This window comes from Rhodamnia argentea, chromosome 10 (genome assembly GCF_020921035.1).
Source record: "Rhodamnia argentea isolate NSW1041297 chromosome 10, ASM2092103v1, whole genome shotgun sequence".
Classification (NCBI taxonomy): domain Eukaryota; kingdom Viridiplantae; phylum Streptophyta; class Magnoliopsida; order Myrtales; family Myrtaceae; genus Rhodamnia; species Rhodamnia argentea.
In genome coordinates, this window is record NC_063159.1 from 14,274,282 (window position 1) to 14,300,961 (window position 26,680).

Genomic DNA, 26,680 nt, shown 5'->3' on the forward strand with positions numbered 1-26,680 from the left:
AATTCATGGCATGAAGCAGCCTTCTAAGAAAGGCGAACCCAGATGCATGGCTTGTTTGTGTTTCGAAAAGCTCATATTCTCATGTTGATTTTAGAACACTAGTTCTTCGGGTATAAAATCACTTTCACCTGAAAGCAATATTTTCAGTAACGGATTTTGATCTACACAATCAACTAATTTCACCTTTGACGTTGATCCATCAGCTTTAAATATTTCCTGATTGCCTATAGTAATAAGTTGTCTGCCTGGAGTTTCTTTTTTCTCTCTGGGTTCTAGGGGCCCAAATTTCATCATGAATGTTTTTTTTTTTTTGCCTCAAAAGTTTTTCTGTCATATGTCTTTGAGTCCTGCCTTCTTATTTTTGATATGTTGTTGCAGAGCACATGCTGTTTTATGCTAGCGAAAAGTATCCTGTGGAGGATAGTTATTCCAAGTTCATCACAGAGGTAACTGCTTACATTTTTTCCATAATGCATCTGGCTTATCCTGTTCATGACTGAGAGTGTTACATGAACCTGAAATGCTTGGTAGATAATTGAGGTGCCTCCCTTCCCACTTCCCAGTTCCTTTTGGATTTTTCTAAAGCAATTAGCATAACAGCCAAGTTGCTTTTTCTCTCTCTCTCTCTCTCTCTCTCTCTCTCTCTCTCTCTTTTTATGACCCTGAATGCATGTAACTGGAGGACTAAAAAAAGAAACTAAAGTCTTTCTGATACTGGCGTTACTGACCAAACTCTTAAGTCAACAAGTCTAACTTGCAATTTTAGGATCTTAGAAACATGCATAGGCGAGAAACAATCAAGGCTGGTTTTTCATTTCGCTTTAATTATACATGGCAATATTTCCGTATAATGATTATGATTTCGTACTTGTTTTTGGTTTATGTATGTTACGATTCTTCCACCTTTTCTTTCTGCCTTTCTGGTTTAACAATATTTAACTGTTATATACTGCCATAGCAATGTATATGTGCTTAATGTTGGGGATAAAGTTAACCTCTTTAAGAATAACGAGGCCAAGGATATTGTGCTATGGCATCCCGTGTGGAATCTGAAATTGTGGTCATGAGAATTGGGAGCTCGTATTCACTTTCTTTGGCTTCGCCTTCTTTGATAGTTGTAGAAGAGCAAGGTTTCTAGAGTGTTCTGTGTCCATCCTCTGTAAATTATGGCATCTGCATCTGCTTCTTGCTTATTTTGCTCTCTTGGGATATTTGGTGGCATGGTATCTTGTTCTATATTTGGATCCTTTATCCTCAAAGAAACTCCTTGACATGTTATATGTTTTTACATGGTTGAAGTTTGTGAAATAACCCTCTATTAATTTCTTTTCACACAATGAAGCATGGGGGTAGTACAAATGCCTTTACAGCATCTGAACACACGAACTACTATTTTGATGTTAATGTTGATAGCTTTGAAGATGCATTGGACAGGTACATGATGAACTTCTCTTTTTTGTCAATTATAGCTTAAGAATTTTTGTATAACTTCTGCAGCTATCGTGTTTCTTACCTGTGGACCAGGTTCGCACAGTTTTTCATTAAACCCTTGATGTCCGCTGATGCCACAACAAGGGAAATTAAAGCTGTTGATTCTGGTTAGATTGTTTACTAGGAACCTTCAGAATCCTAATTCTATTCTTCAGTGTCTTGTCTCTGTTTATTTGTATGTAATCATTTCCTACAGAGGCTCATTGTTAGCGTTTTTGTTCATGCAGAGAATCAGAAGAATTTATTATCTGATGCTTGGCGCATGAACCAAGTAAGAGTTAAACTATCGATAATGCATACTGACCTTGATTTTGACAGTCATCTAGCTGCCTTAGAAAATGAACTTTCATGACGAGTCTCCTAAACAGTGCTAAATGCTAGAGATAATGGTCTTCAACAATCAGGGCCAAGCCCTTTTTTTTTCGTATAGGTAAAAGAAAAGATTACTATAGGGCACCAAGGGGGTGCAAAACAACATACAGAAAGAGTAAAAAGTTACAAGACAAATCCTCTGGAGTGTCTATTAAAGCATTTACATCCAAACATAGCTTACCACTATACAAAAAGTGCAAGTCTTTCAACCAACATTCGATAATTACATAAAGGCATCTCCTCTCTGATGAAAGAACTCTTATTCCGCTCTTCCCAAATCAACCAAAGAACAGCAAGAGGGATTGAAGAAATCCTCCTTTTCTTAACATGAGGCAAACGAATACCTTGCCAAGCCTATAATTCCCGTGCAATAGATCCTCCTATAACCCAAGATTGCCCAAAGCATGCACCCAGATTATTCTTGTCCACAGACAATGAAGGGGATGTCTCACCTTCTCTTCCTCTCTTTTGCAAAAAGGAAAAAAAAAAAAGCATCTACTGACCAGCACAATCCCTCTCTTCTACAAATTGTGTAAGGTGAGAGTACATTCCCTAGATGCTTTCGAAATAAAAGATTAAACTCATGTTGGTACTCTCATTTTCCAATTAGCTTTCCAAGGAAAATCCCCGTTGCCACCAACAATTTTCTTTTCGAGTAAACTGAAATAAGACTTTACAGAAGAAATCCCATCTCTGCCTCTACTCGAAGGCGAAGTATCTACAGAAGTGAGAGAAATGTTAGACCTATACAGGAAATAGAAAAAGCTGACAAAAGCTTCAATAGTTCTCCAATTAGATTATTTAGCTTTTGCGAGTTTCTATACAATTTCATTGTGCTGCAATAAATCACTTTTGAATTCGTAAAACGATGGTTCTATACTCCATAGTTGGTTATCCTCTCACTTATGCTGGTGCTAATGCTGGTCCATTGATGCAGCTTCAGAAACATATAAGCGAGGAAAGTCATCCATATCATAAGTTTAGCACAGGTGAGCGTCTCAACTTTTTCTGTGTCTAATGGAGAAGAGGATGGAAGTTCTTTTGTTAAACCCCTCAGTACTTGATTTGTTAATATCAGACTTGAGGTCTTAGGTATAAGAGCTTAATGGGCCTAGCTACTTGAAACCAATTTTATTTATTTTTAACTTGTAAAAGAACTCCAGTTTCCTGTATGTAGTAATTGCATCCTATTGCATCATTTGTACACTTATAAAAAAAAGGAAGCGAGGTGATTGTGTTGTTTCTGTTATATTATTTTTCATCATTGCAAAAATATTATGCTCCTGCATATTGTAGGAAATTGGGATACCTTGGAGGTTCGACCGAGACAAAAGGGACTGGATACCAGAAACGAGCTCATTGAATTTTACAAAGAGAACTATTCATCTAATCTAATGCATCTGGTCGTGTATTCAAAAGGTTTGTCTCGAATCTAGTTTCTAAATGCTGATGATTTGTGGGAAAAAAGAAATACTGATAACTTGGATAATTCTATCAAGATTTCGTATTAAACTCCATTGATATGGGAAAAAATTGGTAAATAATTATCATATTCAGGTAACTTCTTTCTCTGATGTCAATGGCAGAAAATCTTGATAAAATTCACCTTCTGGTAGAGGACAAGTTCCAAGAAATTCGAAACATCGACAAAAGCTGTTCTCGTTTTCCTGGACAACCTTGCAGCTCAGAGCATCTACAGGTTTTGATGTCCTTGCAAAGATTGTTGTGCTTAGTCTAAGATTCTGTGGTTTTCAATTTCTAATTTAAGGGTGGAAAGGGTAAGACTCATTAAAACCAACTATCAGGATCTTGATTTGTAAAATTTGATCTCCAGATTCTTGTGAAAACTGTCCCAATCAAGCAAGGTCACAAATTGAGAGTTATCTGGCCAGTACCTCCGGAGATTCGTCACTACAAGGAAGGGCCTTGCAGGTATCTTGGTCATCTAATCGGGCATGAAGGAGAAGGGTCTCTGTTTCATGTCTTGAAGATATTGGGTGGGTCGGCACATCTTTACATGATTTTCCATCAACTTTCCGACGCATGCATTTGTAATTCTGAAGCAAAGTTATGTGAAGAGGGTTCATACAAATTTTTTTTGCTGATGGTTGCACAAATAGATCAATTAATTTTTTGAAGATAATGTCAATGAGTCAGTAGATCCAATCTGACTTCTTTGGCAATGTTAAAGGTAAGTTTTGCATGTATACATTTGTACATTCATGTAATATTCTGCAAGTGCCCTCAGAACATTCATGTAATATTCTACAAAAACTTTTTGCAGTTATTTTAGTGTGATGTCCTTTGTTAGGAACTGGAAATAGAATCCACACGGTATACTCTGATGGTTTTATTGTTTGGTTGATCTATAGGTGCTTTTGACGGTTGAGTTTTGCTTCCACACAAGTTGCCTCTCCCTTTTGTCTGCACCTCCGTTTCTCATCTCATTCACCTGTTGATATGGAGAAAATATATGAAAATGGGTTGTTAGCATATTCATGTGTTTTCTCCCTTCAGAGTTTTAAATATGCAATAGAAGTAGATTTGGATCCTTTTTGAAAAGTCTGAATCCAACACGGTCAGTCATCCTTTCATCCTTTCTCTAGCTGAAAGATAATATATATTTTTGTCATTCAATTTTAAATGGTAAATGCTCAACCACCCGCGACATTAGCTTGTGGGATGAGGTGCTACTGTTTCTCTGGAAGGTTTAAAATTTTTTCTTCCTCGTAAAATAGAAAAGACAGCTGAATGTGCAGTAATTTCTGCTTTTTAATGACAGAAAAATTTATTGTCCAAAAAAAAAAAAAACAAATGACTAGAAAATCCTCTGCAGAGCTAGAACCTCATTCTCCTCTGTATTTGGCATGAAATAACACAATAAAGCTTGTCCATAGCACTGTCCTTATGCCACAATAATGTAGTCCAGCTGCAATTAGAGGTCTTGTGGCATCCTTCCATCTTGCCCAAAGGCAATGGTTTATCGAGATCTTGGTGGGGCTGCATGTGACAGGCTCCCCAACCTTGGATATTCAGATCGCGGTCCAGAGTAGCTATGGCTCAAACTGAAAATTCTGAAGTGGGTGTGGGACCCTCATGATAATGCTCAGAGGGGTCACTAGCGCTGGTCTCCTCCGCACCCTTGTTACTTATCATAAAAGGGCAATTTTTTATCAAGATCTTATCTCTCTGACATTATTCACCCAAAATCATGTTCTTGAGACAGTTCTCTTGAATGTCGCCTTTCCATAAACAATAGAATTGCAGAGCAACAAACTAGCTGGAACCACTTAGCTTATTATTTAGCGACGAAGATTTTGGGTTCCCTTTGGTAACACTACAGACTACACTACTCTAAGCTCTTCATGGCACTGAAACTCAATGTTGGGTGACCTGGGGCCTTTATTCATACTTAGTATGGTTCAAGTAGCCTAATTTAGCTTTTGAACATTACCCACTTTTGCAGTAGAAAAGTTGTAGTTTTTCCCGGGAGGTTGAAGCTTTAGCATGTCTTTCTTTTTCTCTTTTTCCTTTAAGTTTTGGAAGACTCTGAGGTATAAGAACTTATCTAATCTTACTATATTTCCCGCGAATTGCTCCTTTTTGCAGCTTTGTCTACACAAGTAGAAATGTTGTATAATGCTTTGTCTTCTCTTGCCATTTTGTGGCTTTGATGCTGCAGGATGGGCTACTAGTTTGTCCGCCGGTGAAGGGGAGTGGAGTTGGGAATTTTCATTTTTTAAAGTGGTAATCGATCTTACTGATGCTGGTCATGGTAAGTATTTTCATGTTCTTCATCCTCTCCTCTAGGTTTATCATAAAAAACACCTCCCTCTCTCTCTCTCTCCCGCACGTGCATATGCTTTTGTTGGACTTGTTGTCTTAGGCATGTGCAGCTGTGACATCAATTTGTGTGAATCTGCCCCTGCTTGTATTATAAGTATTGCATCGTGGCTTTTGCCGGGCCCTTCTATTTTTTGCATTCTCCAGTGTTCATTTGTGCGGCCACAGATACTTTTCTATTTTCTACTTAAGTTGTTAATGGTGTTTTTTTTTACCATTCATCTGTATTTGCTCCTGATCAGAATATGCTTGTCTTATTGATGTTTGTCAAATTCCCCAATTTTTAAGTCGGAGGAATTAGTGATCATGTTGCATGTTGCATACTTGTTAAGTGTCCTATAGAAAATGGGAGATAAAACTTGTGGTGAAAACGTCAACTTTTATGCTTGCTTGGGCAGTGTTTTATTTTCCCACTTTATTTTTGTGTTTAGTTTGGCTTCTCAATTTGGTTCGTGACCGAAACATTGCTATTTCCCAAACTTGACAATGCTGTGGTTTCATGGTGGGAAATTTGGAATTTGTAAGTTTTTAGACGGTCCACGCCTCAAAAATATGGAACTGCATTGACCTATGTCTGTTGCATTTTAGAAGATGTATGGCAATTTTGGCTTGAAATTGTTGTAAGATGGAGTTGATTTTTTGCTACCAGATACTTAAGTTGTCTCATGAGGTCCTCTTATTCCAAACACATATGAGCTTTGACTTGTTATGGTCTCCCAGCTGTTTATAAATACTGTTTTGTCCATTTCTCTATGGATAAGTTGGTTTTTCGAGGTTAATTCTGTTTTGTTGACTTGTTTGCAGAACATGTGCAAGATATTATTGGATTGGTGTTCAAGTATATTTCTCTATTACAGCAGTCTGGTGTTTGCAAGTGGATATTTGATGAGGTAGGCAAATGAACTATGTGGAAAAGGTGCTCATTTTCTTATTCATCACATGGGAAACTTTGGATAGCATACATATGAGCAATTTCTTCTGCTGCTATCAGTGGTTGTCTTGTGCTCAGTTTCTCATTTGGCATCTCGTACACTTACCTGCATTCAGAAAACAATAAGTGCATCACCTATTTGTGGCTGGTTAATCTTCTTGTTCTTACGTTTATAGTACATTGAACATCTCAAATTGGTTTGGCAATTGCACACAAAAAGATTCGGGAGATACTGGCATAAAATAGTTACGTATTCTTTCTAAATCATTGTGATAAGTACATTTTGAAACATATCATCATGTTGAGAAATAATTATGAGCTAAGCGGTCTGTTCAGTTATACTTCACTGAGATATACTAGATGAATGTCAGGCAGGTAAATCGCCTATATGTTGGCATCATTATGTACAAGATTACCAGTTAATTTCTTTTGCAATTAACATGTTTTAATGTTACTTTTTTGATAGGGTCACCTATAACTATTTTGAATTTAACGCGTTATAGTTCTTGATGTTCTCTAAGTTTCCTTGATTTTTAAGTTGTATTTTGTTGTGCAGTTGTTGATTGTTGATCTTTTATGTAAATACAAACTTTCCTTGAAACTTATATGGTCTTGTATGTGTTGATGAAGCTCTCAGCCTTGTGTGAGACTAAGTTTCATTATCAAGACAAAATCTCTCCCATTGATTATGTGGTCAGTGTCTCATCCAATATGGAGGTGAGTTAAGCATTTCTTTAAAATCTCCCTTTTGCCCTTTTCTTGATATAAATGTTTGTGGTTGGTGCCTAAGTGTCATTAAGGACATGCTGGAATCCCTTTGATGTGGAAGTTAACTTGACATAAATTTATTCAAAAACTTCAGTTAATCTGTAACTAAGAGCTCGTTTGGTATTGATTAAAAAAGCAAAAGGGGATTTCCCTCCAAAATGTGAAAATAGAATAAATTTAAGGTTTATGAAATGTTATATTTGAATTTACATGTCAAAATTTGTTTGGAAAGGTTTCAAGTGTTCTTTATTGAACAATGGCTTACATGAGTGCATCAATGGAAAAGATCATTAAAATGTTTTGAACATGTTACTCTTTTTCATCGAAGTCCATGAGGTAAGGGCAGCTTCTGCACAACTTAAAACATAAACCTGTCCCTGAAGTAGAGTGGTCTTACACCTGAAAAGTGCTAGTTGTTCAGGTAGAATTGATTATGAAGAGTTTGAAGGCCGTAAATTGCATGACAGGTACCTGCAAAGCTCATCTCTCTAGAATCAATATCTTCAGGTGTTTGTCGTCACTTCTTGGGGTTAGAGTAGATTAAATTAGATGAGATGTAAGCATTTGGTTCTTTAAGTAATCCATTTTTCAGCAAGAACTTGTGCTTAGAGAGATCTTTCTCCTTTCGCATTTAATGCATGCCATGCCTGATTGAAGTGAAATCATATTGGTTATTGATTATCAAATGATTTACCAGTTTTCTTACTGAACTTTAGATATATCCACCTGAAGATTGGATTGTGGGATCATCTTTGCCTTGTAAATTCAATCCTGGCACTATTCAAATGGTGCTGGATAAGCTCTCTCCAGACAATGTCCGGTGAGTCTTCGACTTCTCAGAGAGGATTAAAGTCATGCTGTGTTAGCAAATGAAACTTCTTGTTGTTTATAATGGCTATTTCATCGTTCTTTTCCCAGTTGCCGCCTTATAAGTGCGTTGGAAGATTTATCAAAGAAAATCTGGTTTTCTGATCCCGCGTGATTTTTCGAGAGGAATCATCTTGTATACACGAGCTCTTAGAACTCGTCTCTCGTTATATTTCCTGATGCAAGAAGTTTTAGAGGGCTAAGTTCACCGGGCCCCTGTATGGATGTCACACCTACATAAAAAACCATACGGTCAGGTTGCTTTGGTTTCTCGACTCGTCAAGCTCTATAATTCTATATGGTCTGGAGGATTTGTTTGGTGGATACCTCGATCAAACCTGACGTCAATATTATTATTCTTTTTGTTTTTGTGTTTATGTATATCTATTTATTCAAAATAAAGGAAAAAAGTCAGGTTTTAGGTTCTGATATACCTAATTGGGACGAGTTTTGTTACCCATTTGGAAAACCTGTTTTAGGGTACTAATCAGGTTCGTGGTTTTTATGGGGTCAGTCATTCCGACTGACTACACTGCCATTCATTTCTGCACCTGCAAGAAGTTAAAAAAGGCAGTACTAACACATACACTTTCACATGCGTGCACCTGTCCAGACACGCCCCATCACGCTGGCACCATATTGTCTGTATAGAGGCAAAGACTTGGAAACGTAATCTGCATTGATATTGTTTGGCAAGATCTGCATGGTTTTGCCAATAAGGATATTCAAGCACAGGTTACACCACCATTGTTTTTTATATAATGTCTTTTATGCAAACATGGCATGGTCCCTACAATTTTTCAACAAATAGGACAATACAACTGGAGAAAGCAGCTGCCCAACTGCCATTTCATTACCCAATTTTGAGTTTTACCATTTCCACTTTCCAGCATGTTTGTTGAACATCAAATCCAACATGTCCTAATAAAATCACACTTATCCAAGACAGTAACCATCCCTATTCACCATAAATAAGTCGCACTATTCATAGTTATTATTAATGTATGCACTACAAATTCTTTGCAAGGATTGCATGGCGACTATCCTTCCTTTTTTAAATTGGAATGTTTTACATGCTTACTTCTGTCAACACTATCCTGAATAGGGATTATCTCTTTTATCCAACAGAATCTTTTGGGAATCCAAGAGTTTTGAAGGGTCAACTGACATGGTGGAACCATGGTATGGAACGGCTTATTCCATGAACAGAATCTCTGTCTCTACTATACAGGCATGTCTTCCTTGTTAATCATGTCACTAATTTTCATTCTAAATGGAGAATTCTCACGGATGAAGTAGCACATTATGTTGTATGATTAAAATCTTATCTTTAATTAATTTTGACTCGTTGGCAAAATTGCAGCCACCACCGTGAATATGCAAACACTTTTAGGTCTACCAAGCTTATTGTTTTTCTTTTGGTATCCCGGCGGCGCGATTCTATTAGATACTTTGCAAATCAATTCTTTGTAAGATGTCCGAGAAATAATTCCCACTATAGTCCCATCAATTGCTTTTGTTATGTGTACTTGTTCAAATATAATATGCAGATTTCCACTAAAAGAGGGTACATAAAAGAGATTACCTTGACATGGAGTATATTTTTTTTTCTTTTGCTGGAGAATCGAAAGATTATCCTTTATATTGTCCTTACTTGATTTGCAGGGATGGATGTCATCCTCTCCTGATGAAAATTTGCATCTAACAGTACCCAATGTATTCATCCCTACCGACTTATCTCTAAAAATTTCAGAAGAAAAGGTGTGGTGTATAATCCGTTCTGAACTTATCCTATTATCTTTTAGCTCCTATCTGACTTATCTTATGAACAGATCAAATTGCCAATTCTTTTGAGGAAGTCATCATACTCATCATTATGGTTCAAGCCTGATACTGTATTCTCCACTCCCAAGGCATATGTTAGAATAGATTTCAGCTGCCCCCATGCTAGCAACTCATCTGAAGCTGAAGTGCTGACTGATATATTTACACGGTTGTTGATGGATTACTTGAATGAATTCGGTGAGATTCTAAAGTACACTTGATATGCTCTATGATGTTTTACTTGAATGAATTCGGTGGGATTCTAAAATACATGAGAATATTTTATATATGGATACCTCATGCCATGTTTCATATCAGTTTGATTTTACTGTACCTAATCCTTTGAAAAATAGCAGTCAATGATAATGTGATCTGTATAGCTTAGAATTTAGTCCCTCTTCTTCTGGAAATCTGTTCTTCTATCTGTGTGTGTTACTTTAATCATATATGGCTGGCTCTCTCCTTAATTTTCTTTTTTGGGTATGGTTCAGCTTATTATGCACAGGTTGCTGGCCTTTATTACAGCGTGCATCACACCAACACAGGTTTTCAGGTACCAGTTTTCAAAATAAGCTGGTTTTAGTTTTGTTAAGCACAAAAAGACGGGGAAATGCTTTATGCTTTTTCTTCACTCAGTTTTTCTGTCCTGAAAAGGTCCTTGAATTTTTCTGAATGGAAATAATGTGGGCAAGCAATTCTTTAGAGTGCCCTTGTCTCTCTTGCATATGCAGGAGCAGACATTCTACGTGCTGATCGTATGTTATTACTTAGGTCACTGTGGTAGGTTATAATCACAAGCTGAGGATATTGCTGGAAAAAGTCATCGAGAAAATAGCAACCTTTGAAGTAAGACCTGAGAGATTTGCTGTGATCAAGGTTAACTTTTAGCTCTCTCTCTCTCTCTCTCTCAAAAAATATCTGCACCCTTTACCTTCTGTCTCTCTCTCTCCCAATATTTGCACCATTTACCTTCCATCCGTCTGTCTGTCTCTCTCTCTCTCTCCTTTGCCTTCTGTTTTTGCACAAGTTACCTTAGTCATTTTCTCTCTGCACGTATATGTTACAGGAAGTGGTGATGAAAGATTATCAGAATTTGAAGTTTCAGCAACCTTATCAGCAGGCTATGTACTATTGCTCACTAATACTGCAAGATAACACTCGGCCCTGGACAGAACAGCTTGAAGTTCTTCCTTCCATTAAGGGTGAAGATCTCACCAAATTTTTGCCCCTAATGTTATCTAGGACCTTCCTGGAGTTTTACATAGCCGGTATGTAGTCATCCACAGCTTCATTTTACAATCTGTGGTAGATCACTGCCCCTTTTTGAGTTTTAATTATTTCTGCTACCTCTTGTCTAGGGAATGTTGAAAGTGTTGAGGCAGAGTCTATAGTGGAGCATATCGAAAACACTCTTTTCCAGGGTCCACAGCCAATAAGTCAACCATTATATCCATCCCAGCATCTGACAAATAGAGTAGTTAAACTTGGAACTGGATTGAGTCACTTCTACTGTGCGGAAGGCCTAAATCCATGTGATGAGAATTCTGCTCTGGTACACTACATTCAGGTAGTTCTGTAACTTGATTTGCATTTATAGGAATGAAATTGTCAGGATGTAACCTGAAAGATTGGCTTATATCATATCTCTGAATGGAAGATCACTTTAGCTGTTACTCCCCCTGTCAAACTTCACTTGTAAAGACTTTAGATTTAGAATTCATGTGTGGTTATTCTTGTTCCTTTGTCTTGAAGTGAGTGTAAGGCTTTATTCTTGTCTTCAGGTTGATATAAATAGCATTTATTGGACATCGTTAATTCCGTTTGTTACATCCTGTTTTATCCTCCAACATTTGGTAAATTTGAACATTAGAAGTTTGTCTTATTTTCATTGCCAAGTGCATATTGTTGCCTAGTCTGTCCAGTCCAGTGTTGGTTTCTCCCATTTGCTGTTGGTGATTGGAAACCAGTTTGTGGATTTGGTAAGGATGCCATTGGATCTGTTGTTGACAGGGGTTTGACAAAAGTACATCTAATATTTGATAAGTCGTATATTCTTAAGGATCCTGTAATTTTGAATGTATAAACTTGCTTTTTCGATGTCAATGTCGACTAATGTATGTTTTATTTCTTATTCTGAAGCTGTTGTTTGTTCTTCTGTTGTCGGTGACTTGATTTACTTCTTTCATGTTATTGCTTCTTGACACATTTGTATACCTTTGCCAAAATCCTGAAATGGTAATTAACTCGGAAAATGATAGTGTCTAGCTCCCCCTCCCCCTCCCCTCCTTGCTTGCTTCTTCCTCTCTTCTTCTGGCATGACTATGGTTATGTTTTGCATTTTTTTTTCAATGTCCTGCTTCTTTGGAAGGGTTTTGATTGGCTGTTTGATTGATTATGTAGGTTCACCAGGATGATGTCGTGATGAATGTAAAACTTCAGCTTTTTGCTCTAATTGCCAAGCAACCGGCATTCCACCAGCTTAGATCTCTGGAGCAGCTTGGTTACATAACTGTGCTTATGCAGAGGTACTTAAGGCACTCCTTGACCTACAAAGTTTACATGCATTGTTGCTGTTCCTCATATTTCTTGTGTCCTTCAACATAGGAATGATTATGGAATTCGTGGGCTACAATTCATAATCCAATCCACAGTGAAGGTGACTAGCAACATTTTGTTTCTCTTTTAGGACCAAGATCATTGCCTCATATTTTAACTGTCCATCTTTTCAGGGGCCGGGGCATATTGATTTGAGAGTTGAGGAATTCCTAAAAATGTTCGAAAGCAAACTATCTCAGGTGACAAATGAGGAATTCAAGGTGAGTCAAATGATGCTTGCATTTGGAAGGTACATCAATTGAGGGCGCCAACCTAGATTGGCATAATTAAACGGTTGAATAATTCAAAATTGATATCAAATAGGAATACATACCAAATTCAAAGATTACACATTGAATTTGTGGTATTAGATCTATCATGAAAGTAGTTTCGTGATGCTTGGAATGTCCAAGATACATCAATAGAGTGAAAACCTTGAATGATGTAGCCACTTCTATGATGGTTAAGTTCATCAATGATACACTCAACTAAGTAGTGTACGTGTTCATATTATCACTCTTAAGAATTCAGCCTGCTTTCTTCTTCAGTTAGAATCTGCATCAATGTTGGATGCAGCCTTGACTGCTCAATAGATGGCACATAGAAGTGAGAGTGAGCTGATGTTATCTGTCGGTCCATGCACAAATACTGCTTCCAAGTCTTTTTCGTCTTCTTGCTGATGCCTCCTATTGAAGGAGTGATAGAACATGTACCTGAAAAAAATTGCATCAAGCACTTCCTCAGTTCCTCTTCCTGGATAGGCTAATGGGCTAGTGATGGTGCATGTAACCAACCCCCCAAAATACAAAATGCAAAAAAAAAAAAAAAAAAAAAAAAAAAGAGAAGAATTTCCACCAAGAATCTTTTGGGGCGTCTTTTTTTTTTTTTTTGGGGGGGGGGTGGGGGGGTTGGGGTAATCAGTAATCTTTTGGAAGTTTATATGAGAAATACTCGATAGGAAAATTCTCTTGCAGTGGTGTTTCATTTCTGGGGTAAAAATAACATCCGAAAAGGATCTCAGCTACAATATTTACTCAATGAGACATTTCTTTCTTACTGACTTTCCTAAAATCCATCCCATTTTCAAGATTTGTACTCGAGTGGATTTTTGTATTGAGTATATTGCAAAATAACTGTGCCATCTTTAGCTGGGAGACATAGCATGGTCAAACTAACTGTTTCCCTATCATATGCAGAGCAATGTGAATGCGTTGATCGATATGAAGCTCGAGAAGCACAAGAATCTGAGGGAAGAATGTGCATTCTACTGGAGAGAAATTTCCGACGGAACCCTGAAATTTGATAGGAGAGAAACTGAGGTATGAACATCTTTCTAGACTATACAATTAGGCAAATATACTGTAATTGTTTTTTTTCTACTTTGACCACTAATATGGGTGGAGCTTCCAGCACTAAGAGATAGTAGTTAGAAACACGACTGAAATTTAATGACAGCCTTTGTTTAGTGAGAAATTCTCAAGCCAGACATCAGTAATAAAGTAATAAGTTCTTACAAATGATATGGGAACAGGTAGCAGCGCTGAGACAACTAACGCAGGAAGAGTTGTTGGATTTCTTCAATGAATATGTGAAAATTGGCGCAGCGAGAAAAAAGACGCTATCCGTCCGTGTTTATGGGAGCCTGCACGCATCTGAGTACCCGACTGACAAAAACCAACCAGCTCGACCATCCTCGACTCAAATCGAGGATATCTTCTGTTTTCGAAGATCTCAACCTCTTTATGGCTCGTTCAAAGGGGCTTATGGTCGAGGGAAGCTGTGAGGTATCAATACTTGTCTTCCAGATGAAGGAAGTCCATATTATTAAACTGACAGTATTTTGGAATAGAAGGAACCTCCGGAGTATTCTGCATTAGAAATGGATAGTCGCTGTTGGAAACCCTCCATGAATGGGGTACCTCATTCATTCAAGGCCTACATGCTGGAGCACAAATTTCGTCCATTTATTCGTCTAATATCCTTGATCTTTGAGGCGGAGAAAATATATGCCTCTCGCTTTTTTATCTCGTTATAACCTGAGCAAGTACATAACGAAATTTGTTCTGTTATTTACCGCAGCTCTGGAACCTCCCCACAGAGGGCACCAGAAGCCGACAGTCGAATTTGATAGTATGTTTTGCCAACCCTTTCTTGTTTTGTCTCTTCTTTTCTCTGAACAGTGGTCATTGCTTTTGAGGTTTCCGACTAGACGGAGAGGACCGAGTCGAACGGGAAGGTGAAAATTGTATTCCTTTGGAAGAAGTCGTCTTTGATAAGATAACAACTACACGACTTAAGTTCCAATCATCGTATTCGTGCACTCATTAAAAGCAATTGAAGATATCAATGTGCTCGTCATTCTTTTAGTTCAATCTTCGTTACCTCATCATAAAGACTATAGATAGCCATTGATGTCATCGTAGTAAGTTTATAGAAATTGCTTTGCTTCTAATAAACAATAAAGCAGTAGGATATTAGAAAACTATGGACATTGATTGTCGGTTGGGACTTGTTCATGACACGAGGAGGTTAGCAATAAAATGTCGGTATCGAAGTTAAAATAGTTTATTGTATACCCTCGTTATAATATAAATTCTGAGTGCCAAAGTGGGCACTTAAGTCGTAAAAGTGTATTTTCCATTTGTCTCCTTTGTTAATATCCAAGCAGATATTGTAACACACAACCCCTTGAACTTCTTTCAGATCCTTTATGGATAAATCACCCAGTAATAATACTTGACGTAATCGATTAATCAAAAATGAGATGCTAAAGCACGTTAATGGGAATACAATTCATTGCGCGGTTGAGTAGTATTACTAAATGTGGCAAGTAAGAATGACTTATTAAATTGGTTAAGTGATAGGACATATGGTGTAAAGTAAAATCTTCAATAAGAGGGGCTATAACATGTCAGTTCGAGTCTGATAATATTGTCAAAACTTTCAAGTAATACTCACTATCCCACGCAATAGAAATTTATTCTCTACTTTTTTATTCTCGTTTTCAGTATTTAAATATTTCGGCTCCTAATATTCAATGCTTTAACTTTCAGCATCTATTTTTCAAATTTGATTTGATTTGATTTTTAAAATTTATACCACGAAAAATTCCAAACTTGTACACTTGTGAAAAATTTATCTCAAATTATTTTTTTGTCCACGAAAAACTCCAAATTAGTACACATTTGACAAATCTATTATCCGTTAGCTTCCGTCAAATTTCACTGTTAAATTTGCTGATGTGGATGACACATGTGACTTGGTACGATGACGTGACCCAAGTCTATGTGGAAATCTCATAATGTTAATACCACGAAAAATTCAAAATTGATATTGTTATGGTAAATTTACCCCAAACCGATACATCAATGGCAAATTTATCCCAAACCGGTACACTTTGACGAATTTACCCCAAATCGGCACACTTGTGATAAACTTATCCCAAATTAATTTGTTTGATTATCAAAAACCCCAAACCGGTACAATCAATATGCCCAGAAAAAACATTCAGGATGTATATGCCAAAGAAATTAAAAAAAAAAAAAAGCCACAAAAGATCAAAAAGTGCAAAAAAGAAAGTGCAAGGCGCATTGCCCTAAAGATTTCAAAGGTGATGTTAAAGAAATCTGGAGGATAAACTTGATTGCATATTACAACTTGGCTCTGTTTTGGAGTATTGATGAAAGGTAGATGTGTCACGCGTGTATCGGTTTTGAATTTTTGATGATCGAAAAAATTAGTTTGGGGTAAATTTATCATAGATGTATCAATTTGAGATTTTTGGTGACCGAAAAAATTATTTTAGGATAAATTCATCACGGGTGTACCCGTTTGGAGTAAATTTGTCATCGATGTATCAATCGAGGTAAATTTATCTCAAGCATACCCGTTTGAAGTTTTTTGTGATATTGACCTTATGAGATTTTCACATAGACTTAGACCACGTCACCATACCAAGTTACATGGATCATCCACATTAGTAAATTTAATGGTGAAATTTGACGGAAGCTAACGGATGATAAATTTGTCATGACTACACATTTGAGATTTTTTGTGATAAAAAAATTAGTTAAAATAAATTTGTTACAAATTTATTAATTTTAGATTTTTTGTGATATTAACCCAGCATTTCAGGAATCCTTTCTTTTCCCACCAAGTCCCTCTTCTTATATAAGGAAATATTTAAATGTGCAGCGACCCGGTGGATTTCGCGGGAAAGAAAAGTGGGGCCTACACGCGTACCTCCTTCCCGTCGCTGATGCTGACGAGCGACGACTGTTGTCAGCGACGACCATACATTTCCATTCCCATCTCATTAACGCTGGCCAGTGTCTTGACTTGACTCGGAGCATTCCATATCCTTCGTTTCACTCGCCTGAACCTGAATGTCTTGTCTCTCGCGCGGATTCGATCGAACGCTTGTACCGGTACACCGAATCGCAAGTCACGGCTCTACCGCTCCGTCGGAGCACCTTTCTCGTCCCTCAACTCGCTCGAAATCTCTCTCGCTGAAGGAGATTTCCAGTTCGGCGACCAGCAAGGGAGGGAGAGATTCCGTCGATTCCGTCACTCCTAGGTGATCGCGAGGGCGGGAAATGGCCGTGGGGAGGGAGGAGGTGGAAATAGTGAAGCCGAGGTCGGACAAGAGGGAGTACCGGAGGATCGTCCTCGAGAACTCACTCGAGGTCCTTCTCATCGGCGATCCAGAGACCGATAAGGTCCTCTCCAATCAGCCGCGCTCGTTCTTTGTACATTTATTTTTTTGTACTGGTTACTCTGTTGTTTGTCTGTCGGCTTGTCCTGCAAGGAAACGATGCTTTATGACGACGCCGCTGACTTAATGGATGTGGCTTTTGTTGTCCTTGGTCGCTGCTTCTATGGATGTCACTTCTACTGTACAGAAGGCCTAAATCCAAGTGACGAGAATTCTGCTCTTGTGCACTATATTCAGGTAGTTCCATGACTTGATTTGCATACGCAGGTGCGAAATTGTCAGGATGTAACCTGAATGCTCGGCATATATGTTATCTTCACAACGAAGTTCATTTTGGCTGTCACTCTCCTTGTCAATCTTCACTTGTAAAGATTTTAGATTTAGAATTTACGTGTTCTTAGTCCTGTTCCTTTGTCTTGAAGGGAGTGTAAGGCTTTATTCTTGTCTTCAGAACATATGAAATTAGCATTTATCGGACATTATGAATTCCTCTTGTTACTTCCTCTTTTGCACTCCGACATTGAGGGTTTCAAAAATTAGGAGGTTGTTTTATTTTCACTGCCACGTGCATATACTCTTGCCCATTCTGTCCAGTCAAGTGTTTTCCCATTCACTGTTGGCGATTGGAATTAGCTAGGAAGACCAGAAGATGTTTTTTTCGTTTTTGGTAAGGAGTCATTGGGATCTCTAGTTGTCTGGGGCTTGACAAAGGATACGTCTGAATATATTATTATTTGATTACTAGTACTCTCTGAGGGTTCCCATGTTTTAATACGAATGTACAAACCTGCTTTTTCAATATCAATTTTTATTCATCTATGTCAATATACATAAACATACTCTTACTTCGAAACTGTTCTTTATTCTTCTGTTGTCTGTGAGTTGAATTACTTATGTAATGTTATTCCTTTCTTGACACATTTGCATTCCTTTGCCAAAATCCAAAAATGAGACCGTCTAGCACCCCCTCCCACTCCTCTCCCTGCTTGCTTCTCCCCCTCTTCTTCTGGTTTGACTATCGTAATGTTTTGCTTTTTTTTTTTTCAAAGTCTTGTTTCTTTGGAAGGGCTTTGATGTGCTATATCATTGATTATGTAGGTTCACCGGGATGATATCATGATGAATGTAAAGCTTGAGCTTTTTGCTCTAATCGCCAAGCAACCAGCATTTCACCAGCTTAGATCTGTGGAGCAGCTTGGCTACTTAACCATGCTTAAGCAGAGGTACTTAAGGCACTCCTTGACCTCCAAAGTTTTCATGCATAGTTGCTGTTTCTCATACTTTTTATGTCTCCTTCAACATAGTAACGATTATGGAATTCGTGGACTACAATTCATCATCCAATCCACAGTGAAGGTAACTAGCAACATTTTTTTTGTCCTTTAGGACCAAGGTCATTGCCTCATATTTTAATATGTCCATATTATCAGGGGCCTCGTGATATTGCTTTGAGAGTTGAGGAATTCCTAAAAATGTTCGAAAGCAAACTATCTCAGATGACAAATGAAGACTTCAAGGTGAGTAAACGATGCTGGCATTTGGAAGGTGCATTAATTGAGTGACAACCTAAGTTGGTAAAATGATATGGTTGAATAATTGGAAACTGAGATCCATTAGGAATACCTATTGAATGTAAGATTACCTGTTGAATTCTGGTAGCAGATCTATTATCGAAATAAGTATTTTTTATGCTTGGCATGTGGAAGGTACATTTAGAGTGAAATCCTTGACTGACGTAGCCACTTCTATGAGTATTCCCTGGTTTAGATAAGTAAGGATATTCTCAACTAAGTAGTAAGTAGTGTAGATGTTCATGTTACTACTCTTAAGATGTCAGCTTGCCTTTTCATCAGTAAGAATCCACAGCAGTGTTGGATGCAGGCTTGACTGCTCAATATAGGGTACTCAGAAGGGAAAGTGAGCTGATGTTATCTGTTGGTCTTTGGACAAATATTGCTCGCAAGCCTTGTTCATCTTCATCCTGAATGCCTCCAAGGGAAGGAGTGGTAGTGCATGTACCTGAAAAAAATTGCATCATGAACTTCCTCAGTTTCTTTTCCTGGATAGGCTCATTGACTAGTGATAGTGCAGGTACCAAAGAAAGGCGCATTAAGAATCATTTTGGACCTTATATAAGAAATACTCAATAGGAAAGTCGCTTGTAACGGTGTCTTATTTTCTGGGGTAAAAATCACCTCCAAAATTACTTAATGAGAACTTCCTTTCTTACTGACTTTCCTACAATACATCCCATTTGCAAGATGTGTACTCAAGTGCATTGTTGTGTCAAGGATATTGCAAACTAACTGTGCCATCTTTAGCTGGAAAGCATATCATGGTTATACTAATCGTTTCCCTATCATATGCAGAGCGATGTGAATGCGTTGATTGATATGAAGCTCAAGAAACACTAGAATCTGAGGGAAGAATGTGTATTCTACTGGAAAGAAATTTCCAACCGGACTAAAAAATTATACAGGAGAGAAACTGAGGTATGAACAACAACTTGGACTGATTAACTACGCAAGTATTCTGTAATTGTTTTTTCTGCTTTGACCATTAAGATGAGTGGAGCTGCGAGCGCTAAGAGATAGTAGCTGGAGAAACACAATTGAAATTAATGATAGCTTTTGTTTAGGGCGAAATTCTCAAGCCAGACTTCGGTAATAAGGTATTAAGTTCTTACAAAATGATATGGGAACAGGTAGCAGCGCCGAGACAGCTAACGCAGCAAGAGTTGTTGGATTTCTTCAATGAATATGTAAAAGTGGGCGCAGCTAGAAAGAAGACGCTATCCATTCGTGTTTACGGGAGCCTGCACGCATCTGAGTACACGATTGACAAGAACCAACCGGTTCAACCATCCTCGATTCAAATCGAGGATATCTTCGGTTTTCGAAGATCTCGACCTCTTTATGGCTCATTTAAAAGGGCTCATGGTCGAGTGAAGTTGTAGGGTATCGATACTTGTCTTCCAGATGAAGAAACTGGATCATATTAAGTGTCTCTTAATAGCAGTATCTTGGAATAGAAGGAACGTTCAGACTATTCTGCATTAGAGATGGATACCGTCGCGATTGGAGATCCTCTACGAACAGGGGGACGTACCTCATTCATACAGGGCCGGCCTACACGCTTGAACTTAAATGTCGTCCATTGTTTGCACTTTTTCTTCAATTGTAACGTGCATAAGGGGAGAACGAAGTTTGTTCTGTTATTTAGCTCGGCTGGGAAACTGCTATACAGAGTGCAGCAGAAGTCAATTGACTTATATGCAATTTCAGGGACTCGGTTGTATATTGGTGACACTGAAATTTGATTGGATGGTGTCTTCTCATTGAGATGTATTTTGTGGGGTGACCTTTCTTGTTCCGTTTGTATGTGCCTCACGAGCAAAATGGGATTCCTTGCTTAGGGAAAAGGTAAAATGAGATTTGCCTTGAGCGTGTGATTTGGTTTTACATTTTAATTTTCATGTTAATGGGGTGATACTTTTAAACGCTGAAACACCAAAATTGTTTAAAGCATATATGCATTTCTCATAAAGTGACTACAACTTCAATGCAACTTCTGATGGCCATTCAAGAAAAAGGAAAAACAAAAGCAAATGCGAAACTCAGTTTCGGAGCACAAAAGTAGAGGAAAATTATCAAAAAAGTTTTAAATATATTGCATTTGTGCCAATTCAATTCTAAACTTTTTAAATTTGACCAATCTTTTCACAATTTGCTAATGTTGTCCAACTAGTCAATTTTGCCCGAAAATCGTTGATATCATTGCCAACGCTAATGTGGATAATTTTTATAATTTTTTTTTTATAAATTTTCCTTTTTTATTTTTCCTTTTCTTTTTCTTTTATTTCCATTTGCCGGACTAGGCCCCGACAATGGCTGGTGACTTCCATCGACCATAGGCGAGGGCTACGACACCCTTGCTTGTCCTAGGTCTAGTAAGGACGTTACATCACAACCTAGGAAGCACCAACACTCTTCAAAGGTTTGCGTGTCGTATCCGACACTTTTCAACACGTGATCGGCTCTCCATAGACACCATTGACCTGCGAATTCAATATCTTAACACGCCATTTTGACACGCGGGAGGTCAAGTTTAAGCATTTTCATTAAATTAAGTGTCAAAATAAAAACTCTTCAAAAATATATATACTTAAGTCATATACCCAACCACTCTAATATTAACATATCCAACTAACCTAAAAAAAGTCAATCGTGAATTCCTTAACGGAAGAAGAATAAGAAGAAAATCAACACTCATATTTTTATAAGTACATAATAAATACAACGTATCCCAATGTGTCAAAATTCTCTATTTTTTTAGAAATAACATGTCGGCGAGTCGTATTGTATCGTATCGTATCATGTCACGTGTCGGTGTCTGTGCTACTTAGGTCACGGCATTGCTCAAGCCCTCACTAGGCCGCAACACCCTTGCTGGCCTCATTTAAAAAATAACGAAAAATGGTTAAAAAGATAAAAAGGAAAAGGAATAATTCAGAAAAATTAATAAAATTTCATAAAAGTTATCTGCGTTAGCAGCCATATCACATAGAACAATCGGGGTCTATGTTAGCAATATTTGGCGAAAATGAATTAAATTTGCCAAATTAAAAAGTTTATGACTGAATTGGTACAAGTGTAATTTGTTTAGTAATTATTTCAAAAATAGGAAAGAAGAGAATAGAGAAGAAATCTACATTCCAATTTAGTCAGCCATTCGACCAAAAAAAAAAAAAAAAAGTCAGCCAGAAAGGTGGGTAAAAGATTCCTTCACATAAGTCTCCTTTGACAAGAGAACACTCAGATTCATCATTTACTTCACTGTAAGAATCCACTTTGATTATATAAGCCATCTGCGATAAACTATTAAATGTATTTTTAATAGCAGATCTTGCTTGATCGCGACACCTCAAAAATATGTACATAACGTATAAAATTAAACTCAATCTTTAAGTTGCTATCATCTCGTATTTTTCTGTATAAACATGGTCTATATTACCATGTCTGAATACAAATGTTTAAGATTGTTCTGATGGTACACATAACTAACGATTCTGACCGACTCGCTTTGTGTGGGTGTGAGTCAGGAACGGCCCCACTCAGGAACTGGAAATTTCTCCGAAAGACTCGTTGGCGGACAGATTGCAAGAAGATTGAATTGCTAAGACTTAGCTTTAGCTTGAGCCAGAATTTTGTGGGATTTTTTTTTTTTTTTTTTGGCCTTGTCTGTTCTTAACCAGGAAACTGATGTGGTGCGCTTTGTCGATAAAGAAAGAACGACAGAGTCCTACCTTTCTGTCAAGCCAATCACGCACGCCCATTTCGAGTCGAGCAAATTCTTATGTTCAGAGAAGATGGGCTGAGCTCAAACTGGTAAAAGGAAAAGGAAAAGGAAAAACTCTTCCTTTCAAGCTTTTCTTGATCGCAGAGAGCAAGAATGGGAAAAACTATGGGGGATCGTGGCATAATCAAGGCCAGAAATGACAAGAGAGAGTACAGGAGGGTCGTTCTTGAGAACTCTCTAGAGGCCCTTCTCGTCAGCGATCCGGACACTGATAAGGCAAAAATCAATGCTTGAAACAGCTAGCAAGCTAAGCTGTTTCCCTTTCTTTCTCGTTTCTTGATTGAAGCACTTTGATGACTTCTTGGTGCCTTTTCGCTTGTTGTTGGATTAGATAGATTTTCTAAAGCTGTGTTGTTTTTTGTGCTCAGTGTGCTGCTTCTATGGATGTGGGTGTCGGCCACTTCAGCGACCCTCCGGGCATCGAGGGTCTTGCTCATTTCCTTGGTACCTACTGTTTTGCTGTCTCTTTCTTCGAGTAAATAACATTAATGCAGTAGGCGACTGTTTAACCCCAAAATAATTGGACGGGAAGACTGGTCGATTGAGCATGTATTCAAAGGTCGCCTGCAACTCACATTGCTCGAACGGCGTTGCTAAGAAGAAAAGAATCAAGAATAAGAAATCCGACTAAAATCGTAGCATCACCACCACCTGGACTAACTGCTATAATTATGCTCCGATATCATAAGAGATCCCTGCCTTTTTGTTACTTAAAAAGTTCCCTGCACGGAACTTGAAGATGACTTGAATTTAGAAGTCTCCTTCTGTTACTTTCTTGGTATCATGATGATTTTGCTCATTTTCTCAACCAAGTATGACTTTACCTGTTGCAAAGCAATTAATTGACTGCCGAATGCATGCCCTTGTTTGCAAGTGGAAGGTACCCTGCCTTATTTACGTATGCTTCCAATTTGAATGCATCACATGCAGAGCACATGCTGTTTTATGCGAGCGAGAAGTATCCAGAGGAGGATAGTTTTGACAAATACACATCTCAGGTACTGCTGCTGACCCTACAAGGTTCCTTTTGTTTTAGCTGCTAGTCTACACTTTGCTTACACAAGTAAATTGTGGAGCTCAAAAGGACAACTAGATTTGCAGAAACTCCGCAAAATGTTTAAAGGCTGCACTAATATTTCTAGCATGTAGGCAAATCTATGCTTCTCTCCTGTATAACTCAGTTTCATGATAATAAAGGATTTGTGACTCCCAAAGTGTTTTCAATTTGGAAGCAGAGACCTAGATTTTATTAGCTGTATTTCCACATTTACTCCTGTACCTGTTCTACCTGGTAAATACAGGTTAGCCTTTTCAAATGGATGTTACATGATAACAATTTGTTGACATGCTGATGTATCTCTCTGTTATTTCTTCAAGAAATGGATACGAACCTCAATCACATATAGTACCTATAGCTTTGGTCCTTAATTTGAAGGCGAGTCTCAACTGTCTGTAACCTGCTCGATGCATTCTGGTGCAATTGGACCACCCTTCCTGTACCTTTGATACTTTAGAAGATTAGTAAATAGATCTGTTCTGGTGACTCGAAAAGCATACGAAGTATACACACGTTTCAGATCCTGCACGAACTGCCAAGGACTTCTGCTAGATTTAAAACTGTCTTCAATTTTTATGTTTTCAATTGGCTTACTTTGCCTTAATTAGATCTTCTTTGAATGTCTTGTTTATTTTCCTATTTAATATGCATAGCATGGAGGAGGAACAAATGCTTTGACAGGTTCTGACCATACCAACTATCATTTTGTTGCAAATGCTGATTGTTTTGAGGAGGCTTTGGACAGGTAGGTGGTAGTTTCGTATTCTCTTGCTACCCAACTTTTCCATTTAGGCAATCTCCGAGTGTTATTTTCTTATGCAGATTTTCTCAGTTCTTTGTCAAGCCGTTGATGTTGTCCGATGCTGTTAAGAGAGAGATCAAAGCTGTTGATTCTGGTGAGTATGCTCCACTGCAATTCGGAACACTATCTTCCTCTTTCTAGCTCGAAGAAATAATATCACGAAAGTCAATATTAGAGCTCCATCTGAATATGACTAACCGCTTCTTCCTTTTCTCTTACAGAGTTCCAAAAGAACTTCCTTTCTGATTCTTGGAGAATAGGCCAGGTACCACTTGGTCACCTGCATTTCGCCTTACATAGATTTTGACACCTTTAGAATAATCCAAAGGTTGATTTAAGGGTGCTTCAGTTTTTACATCCATTGCAGCATGTTCAGCACTTTTTCAATGTTATTTGTATTTTTAATCTACTTCTACACAAAGGTTCCTTTCATACTCTTTTACTTCGCTGTGCATCTTTGCTAAGAATAGTTACAAAACTTATATTTCACCCAGTGACTTCATGTTGTGTTGAATGTTGATACCAGCATGCTTTGTTTGTCCATTGTGGGATGGTCATATTGTTGATATTTGATGGGTTCTGACTCAAATGTCTTTTTATTTGTCTCTCTCCATGCAGCTTTGGAGCCATCTGAGCATGGAAGCACATCCCTATCATAAATTTGGTACCGGTAGGTACTTTATGACAAATCGACTTTAAGCTCATTCTTGCTAAAGCAAAGCCCTTATTTGTCAGACCATTTCCTCACTGGGATTCGTTGTCATTTAGCTTAGGTGTGTTAAAAGGATATGTTATATGATCCCTAGCTCCTTTGTGGTGGAAGAGACCATGTGAAATGATACTCAAATAAAGACTCCCCCCAGGACATTACATAATTATGCCTTTAGAGGTCTTGGCCATGTGGGCTCAGGAAAGGCCATTACATATTTAGCTGCACAAATAAGTTGCCTATGCTGCTTTGCTTACCAGCCACTCTTACGGTAACCATTCCATTTGTCCTCACATAAAAATATCAGTCTAGTGTTTCTTCATTTTTTTTCTCCTCAAATGCAACAAATTTTTCGGGAACTCACTGCCTAGAAATATATCACATTCTGTGACCAGACAAATGGTTTTAATTAGAAGAAGTTAAATTAAGATTGTGTTCATTCACATATGCGACTTGATATACTTCGCACTCAACCACGTAGGACAAAGGCTAGTGTGAGACCCAATAAAACCCTCTAAGTTTCAAACCATCTCATATCGCTGAAGCAACTATCTTCATCTTTCAGATGAGTAAATGTTCAACACAGTATGAATGATTTGTCTTTGTAGAGTAGATTTCCATGTTTAGGGAGTACTTGTACATTAGCGGGTTCTGATTCGGACGAGTTCTCGCAAATAATGGGCAAGTCAATTGAACTGGTTAATAAGCTCCTATCTGGAGCTAGTACATTTATCATGCAATTCATACCTACAAGCCAGCATCAAACACATTATTTTTTTCTGATTATTACTAGTACTATAAAGTTTTTGAGAAAATAGATGGCTTGATAATTCTATATGCTATTTTTTTTTCCAGAGAATGATACTGAGCTTTTTTCCTTTTAAATAAGACTTCAGTATTCAATTTATGAATTGGAACCAACTAAGATGCTTACTATGGAATACGTGACACACTGTAACCTGTGAATATTTTGCTACCTTAGGAAACAGACAAACTCTAGAAGTTCAACCGAAGGCAAAGGGGATTGACATAAGACAAGAACTTATTAAGTTCTATGAAGAAAATTACTCTGCCAACCTCATGCATTTGGTTGTATACGGCAAAGGTACTGCTTGTGTCTACATAACGCAGCTTCACAATTAGTAGGTTCTCTTTATTCAGTGGTGCAATTTTGTAAAATTTCATGGATCTCGCAGTATCTCTTGATAAAATCCAAGATCTAGTGGTCCAAAAGTTCAATGCTATTTCCAACAACAATCGGAGCCGTTTGCATATTTCTGGTGACCCTTGCTCATGGGAACATTTACAGGTCCACTTCTGCAGTCCACTCCCACTCTTGTTGGAAGATA

General features: G+C 37.9%; 2 protein-coding genes across 8 annotated transcripts in view; both read left to right on the forward strand.

Annotated features, from left to right (window-relative positions):
* The window catches only part of LOC115731803 (insulin-degrading enzyme-like 1, peroxisomal), a 21,595-nt gene extending 853 nt beyond the window's left edge, over window positions 1-20,742 (forward strand). Inside the window, exons 3-26 of one of the 4 annotated variants that reach the window (XR_007199855.1) lie at window positions 379-446; window positions 1,343-1,434; window positions 1,525-1,598; window positions 1,719-1,762; window positions 2,801-2,852; window positions 3,160-3,282; window positions 3,450-3,562; window positions 3,698-3,860; window positions 5,546-5,638; window positions 6,511-6,596; window positions 7,268-7,354; window positions 8,122-8,225; window positions 9,401-9,503; window positions 9,938-10,033; window positions 10,105-10,294; window positions 10,588-10,649; window positions 10,868-10,972; window positions 11,163-11,364; window positions 11,455-11,663; window positions 18,504-18,628; window positions 18,710-18,761; window positions 18,836-18,922; window positions 19,775-19,897; window positions 20,110-20,250. Coding sequence is in view for 2 of the 4 variants with exons in the window: in XM_048286082.1 (XP_048142039.1) it covers window positions 379-446; window positions 1,343-1,434; window positions 1,525-1,598; window positions 1,719-1,762; window positions 2,801-2,852; window positions 3,160-3,282; window positions 3,450-3,562; window positions 3,698-3,860; window positions 5,546-5,638; window positions 6,511-6,596; window positions 7,268-7,354; window positions 8,122-8,225; window positions 9,401-9,503; window positions 9,938-10,033; window positions 10,105-10,294; window positions 10,588-10,649; window positions 10,868-10,972; window positions 11,163-11,364; window positions 11,455-11,663; window positions 12,497-12,621; window positions 12,701-12,752; window positions 12,826-12,912; window positions 13,888-14,010; window positions 20,110-20,361 (2,705 nt within the window). In the remaining 2 variants the exon portion in view is untranslated. Of the gene's footprint in view, window positions 1-378; window positions 447-1,342; window positions 1,435-1,524; window positions 1,599-1,718; window positions 1,763-2,800; window positions 2,853-3,159; window positions 3,283-3,449; window positions 3,563-3,697; window positions 3,861-5,545; window positions 5,639-6,510; window positions 6,597-7,267; window positions 7,355-8,121; window positions 8,226-9,400; window positions 9,504-9,937; window positions 10,034-10,104; window positions 10,295-10,587; window positions 10,650-10,867; window positions 10,973-11,162; window positions 11,365-11,454; window positions 11,664-12,496; window positions 12,622-12,700; window positions 12,753-12,825; window positions 12,913-13,887; window positions 14,011-14,222; window positions 14,782-18,503; window positions 18,629-18,709; window positions 18,762-18,835; window positions 18,923-19,774; window positions 19,898-20,109 lie in introns of those variants that run through there. The other 3 variants (XR_007199854.1, XM_048286082.1, XM_048286081.1) reach the window with 3 other exon arrangements.
* LOC115731771 (insulin-degrading enzyme-like 1, peroxisomal) overlaps window positions 1-26,680 on the forward strand; it is a 38,029-nt gene that overhangs the window by 799 nt on the left and 10,550 nt on the right. The window contains exons 2-10 of one of the 4 annotated variants that reach the window (XM_048286080.1): window positions 17,268-17,409; window positions 23,132-23,207; window positions 23,694-23,761; window positions 24,474-24,565; window positions 24,643-24,716; window positions 24,844-24,887; window positions 25,241-25,292; window positions 26,314-26,436; window positions 26,528-26,640. In XM_048286080.1, coding sequence (XP_048142037.1) covers window positions 17,287-17,409; window positions 23,132-23,207; window positions 23,694-23,761; window positions 24,474-24,565; window positions 24,643-24,716; window positions 24,844-24,887; window positions 25,241-25,292; window positions 26,314-26,436; window positions 26,528-26,640 — 765 coding nt within the window. In that variant the 5' untranslated portion in view covers window positions 17,268-17,286. Of the gene's footprint in view, window positions 1-17,267; window positions 17,410-22,631; window positions 22,980-23,131; window positions 23,208-23,693; window positions 23,784-24,473; window positions 24,566-24,642; window positions 24,717-24,843; window positions 24,888-25,240; window positions 25,293-26,313; window positions 26,437-26,527; window positions 26,641-26,680 lie in introns of those variants that run through there. The other 3 variants (XM_030662461.2, XM_030662451.2, XM_030662468.2) reach the window with 3 other exon arrangements.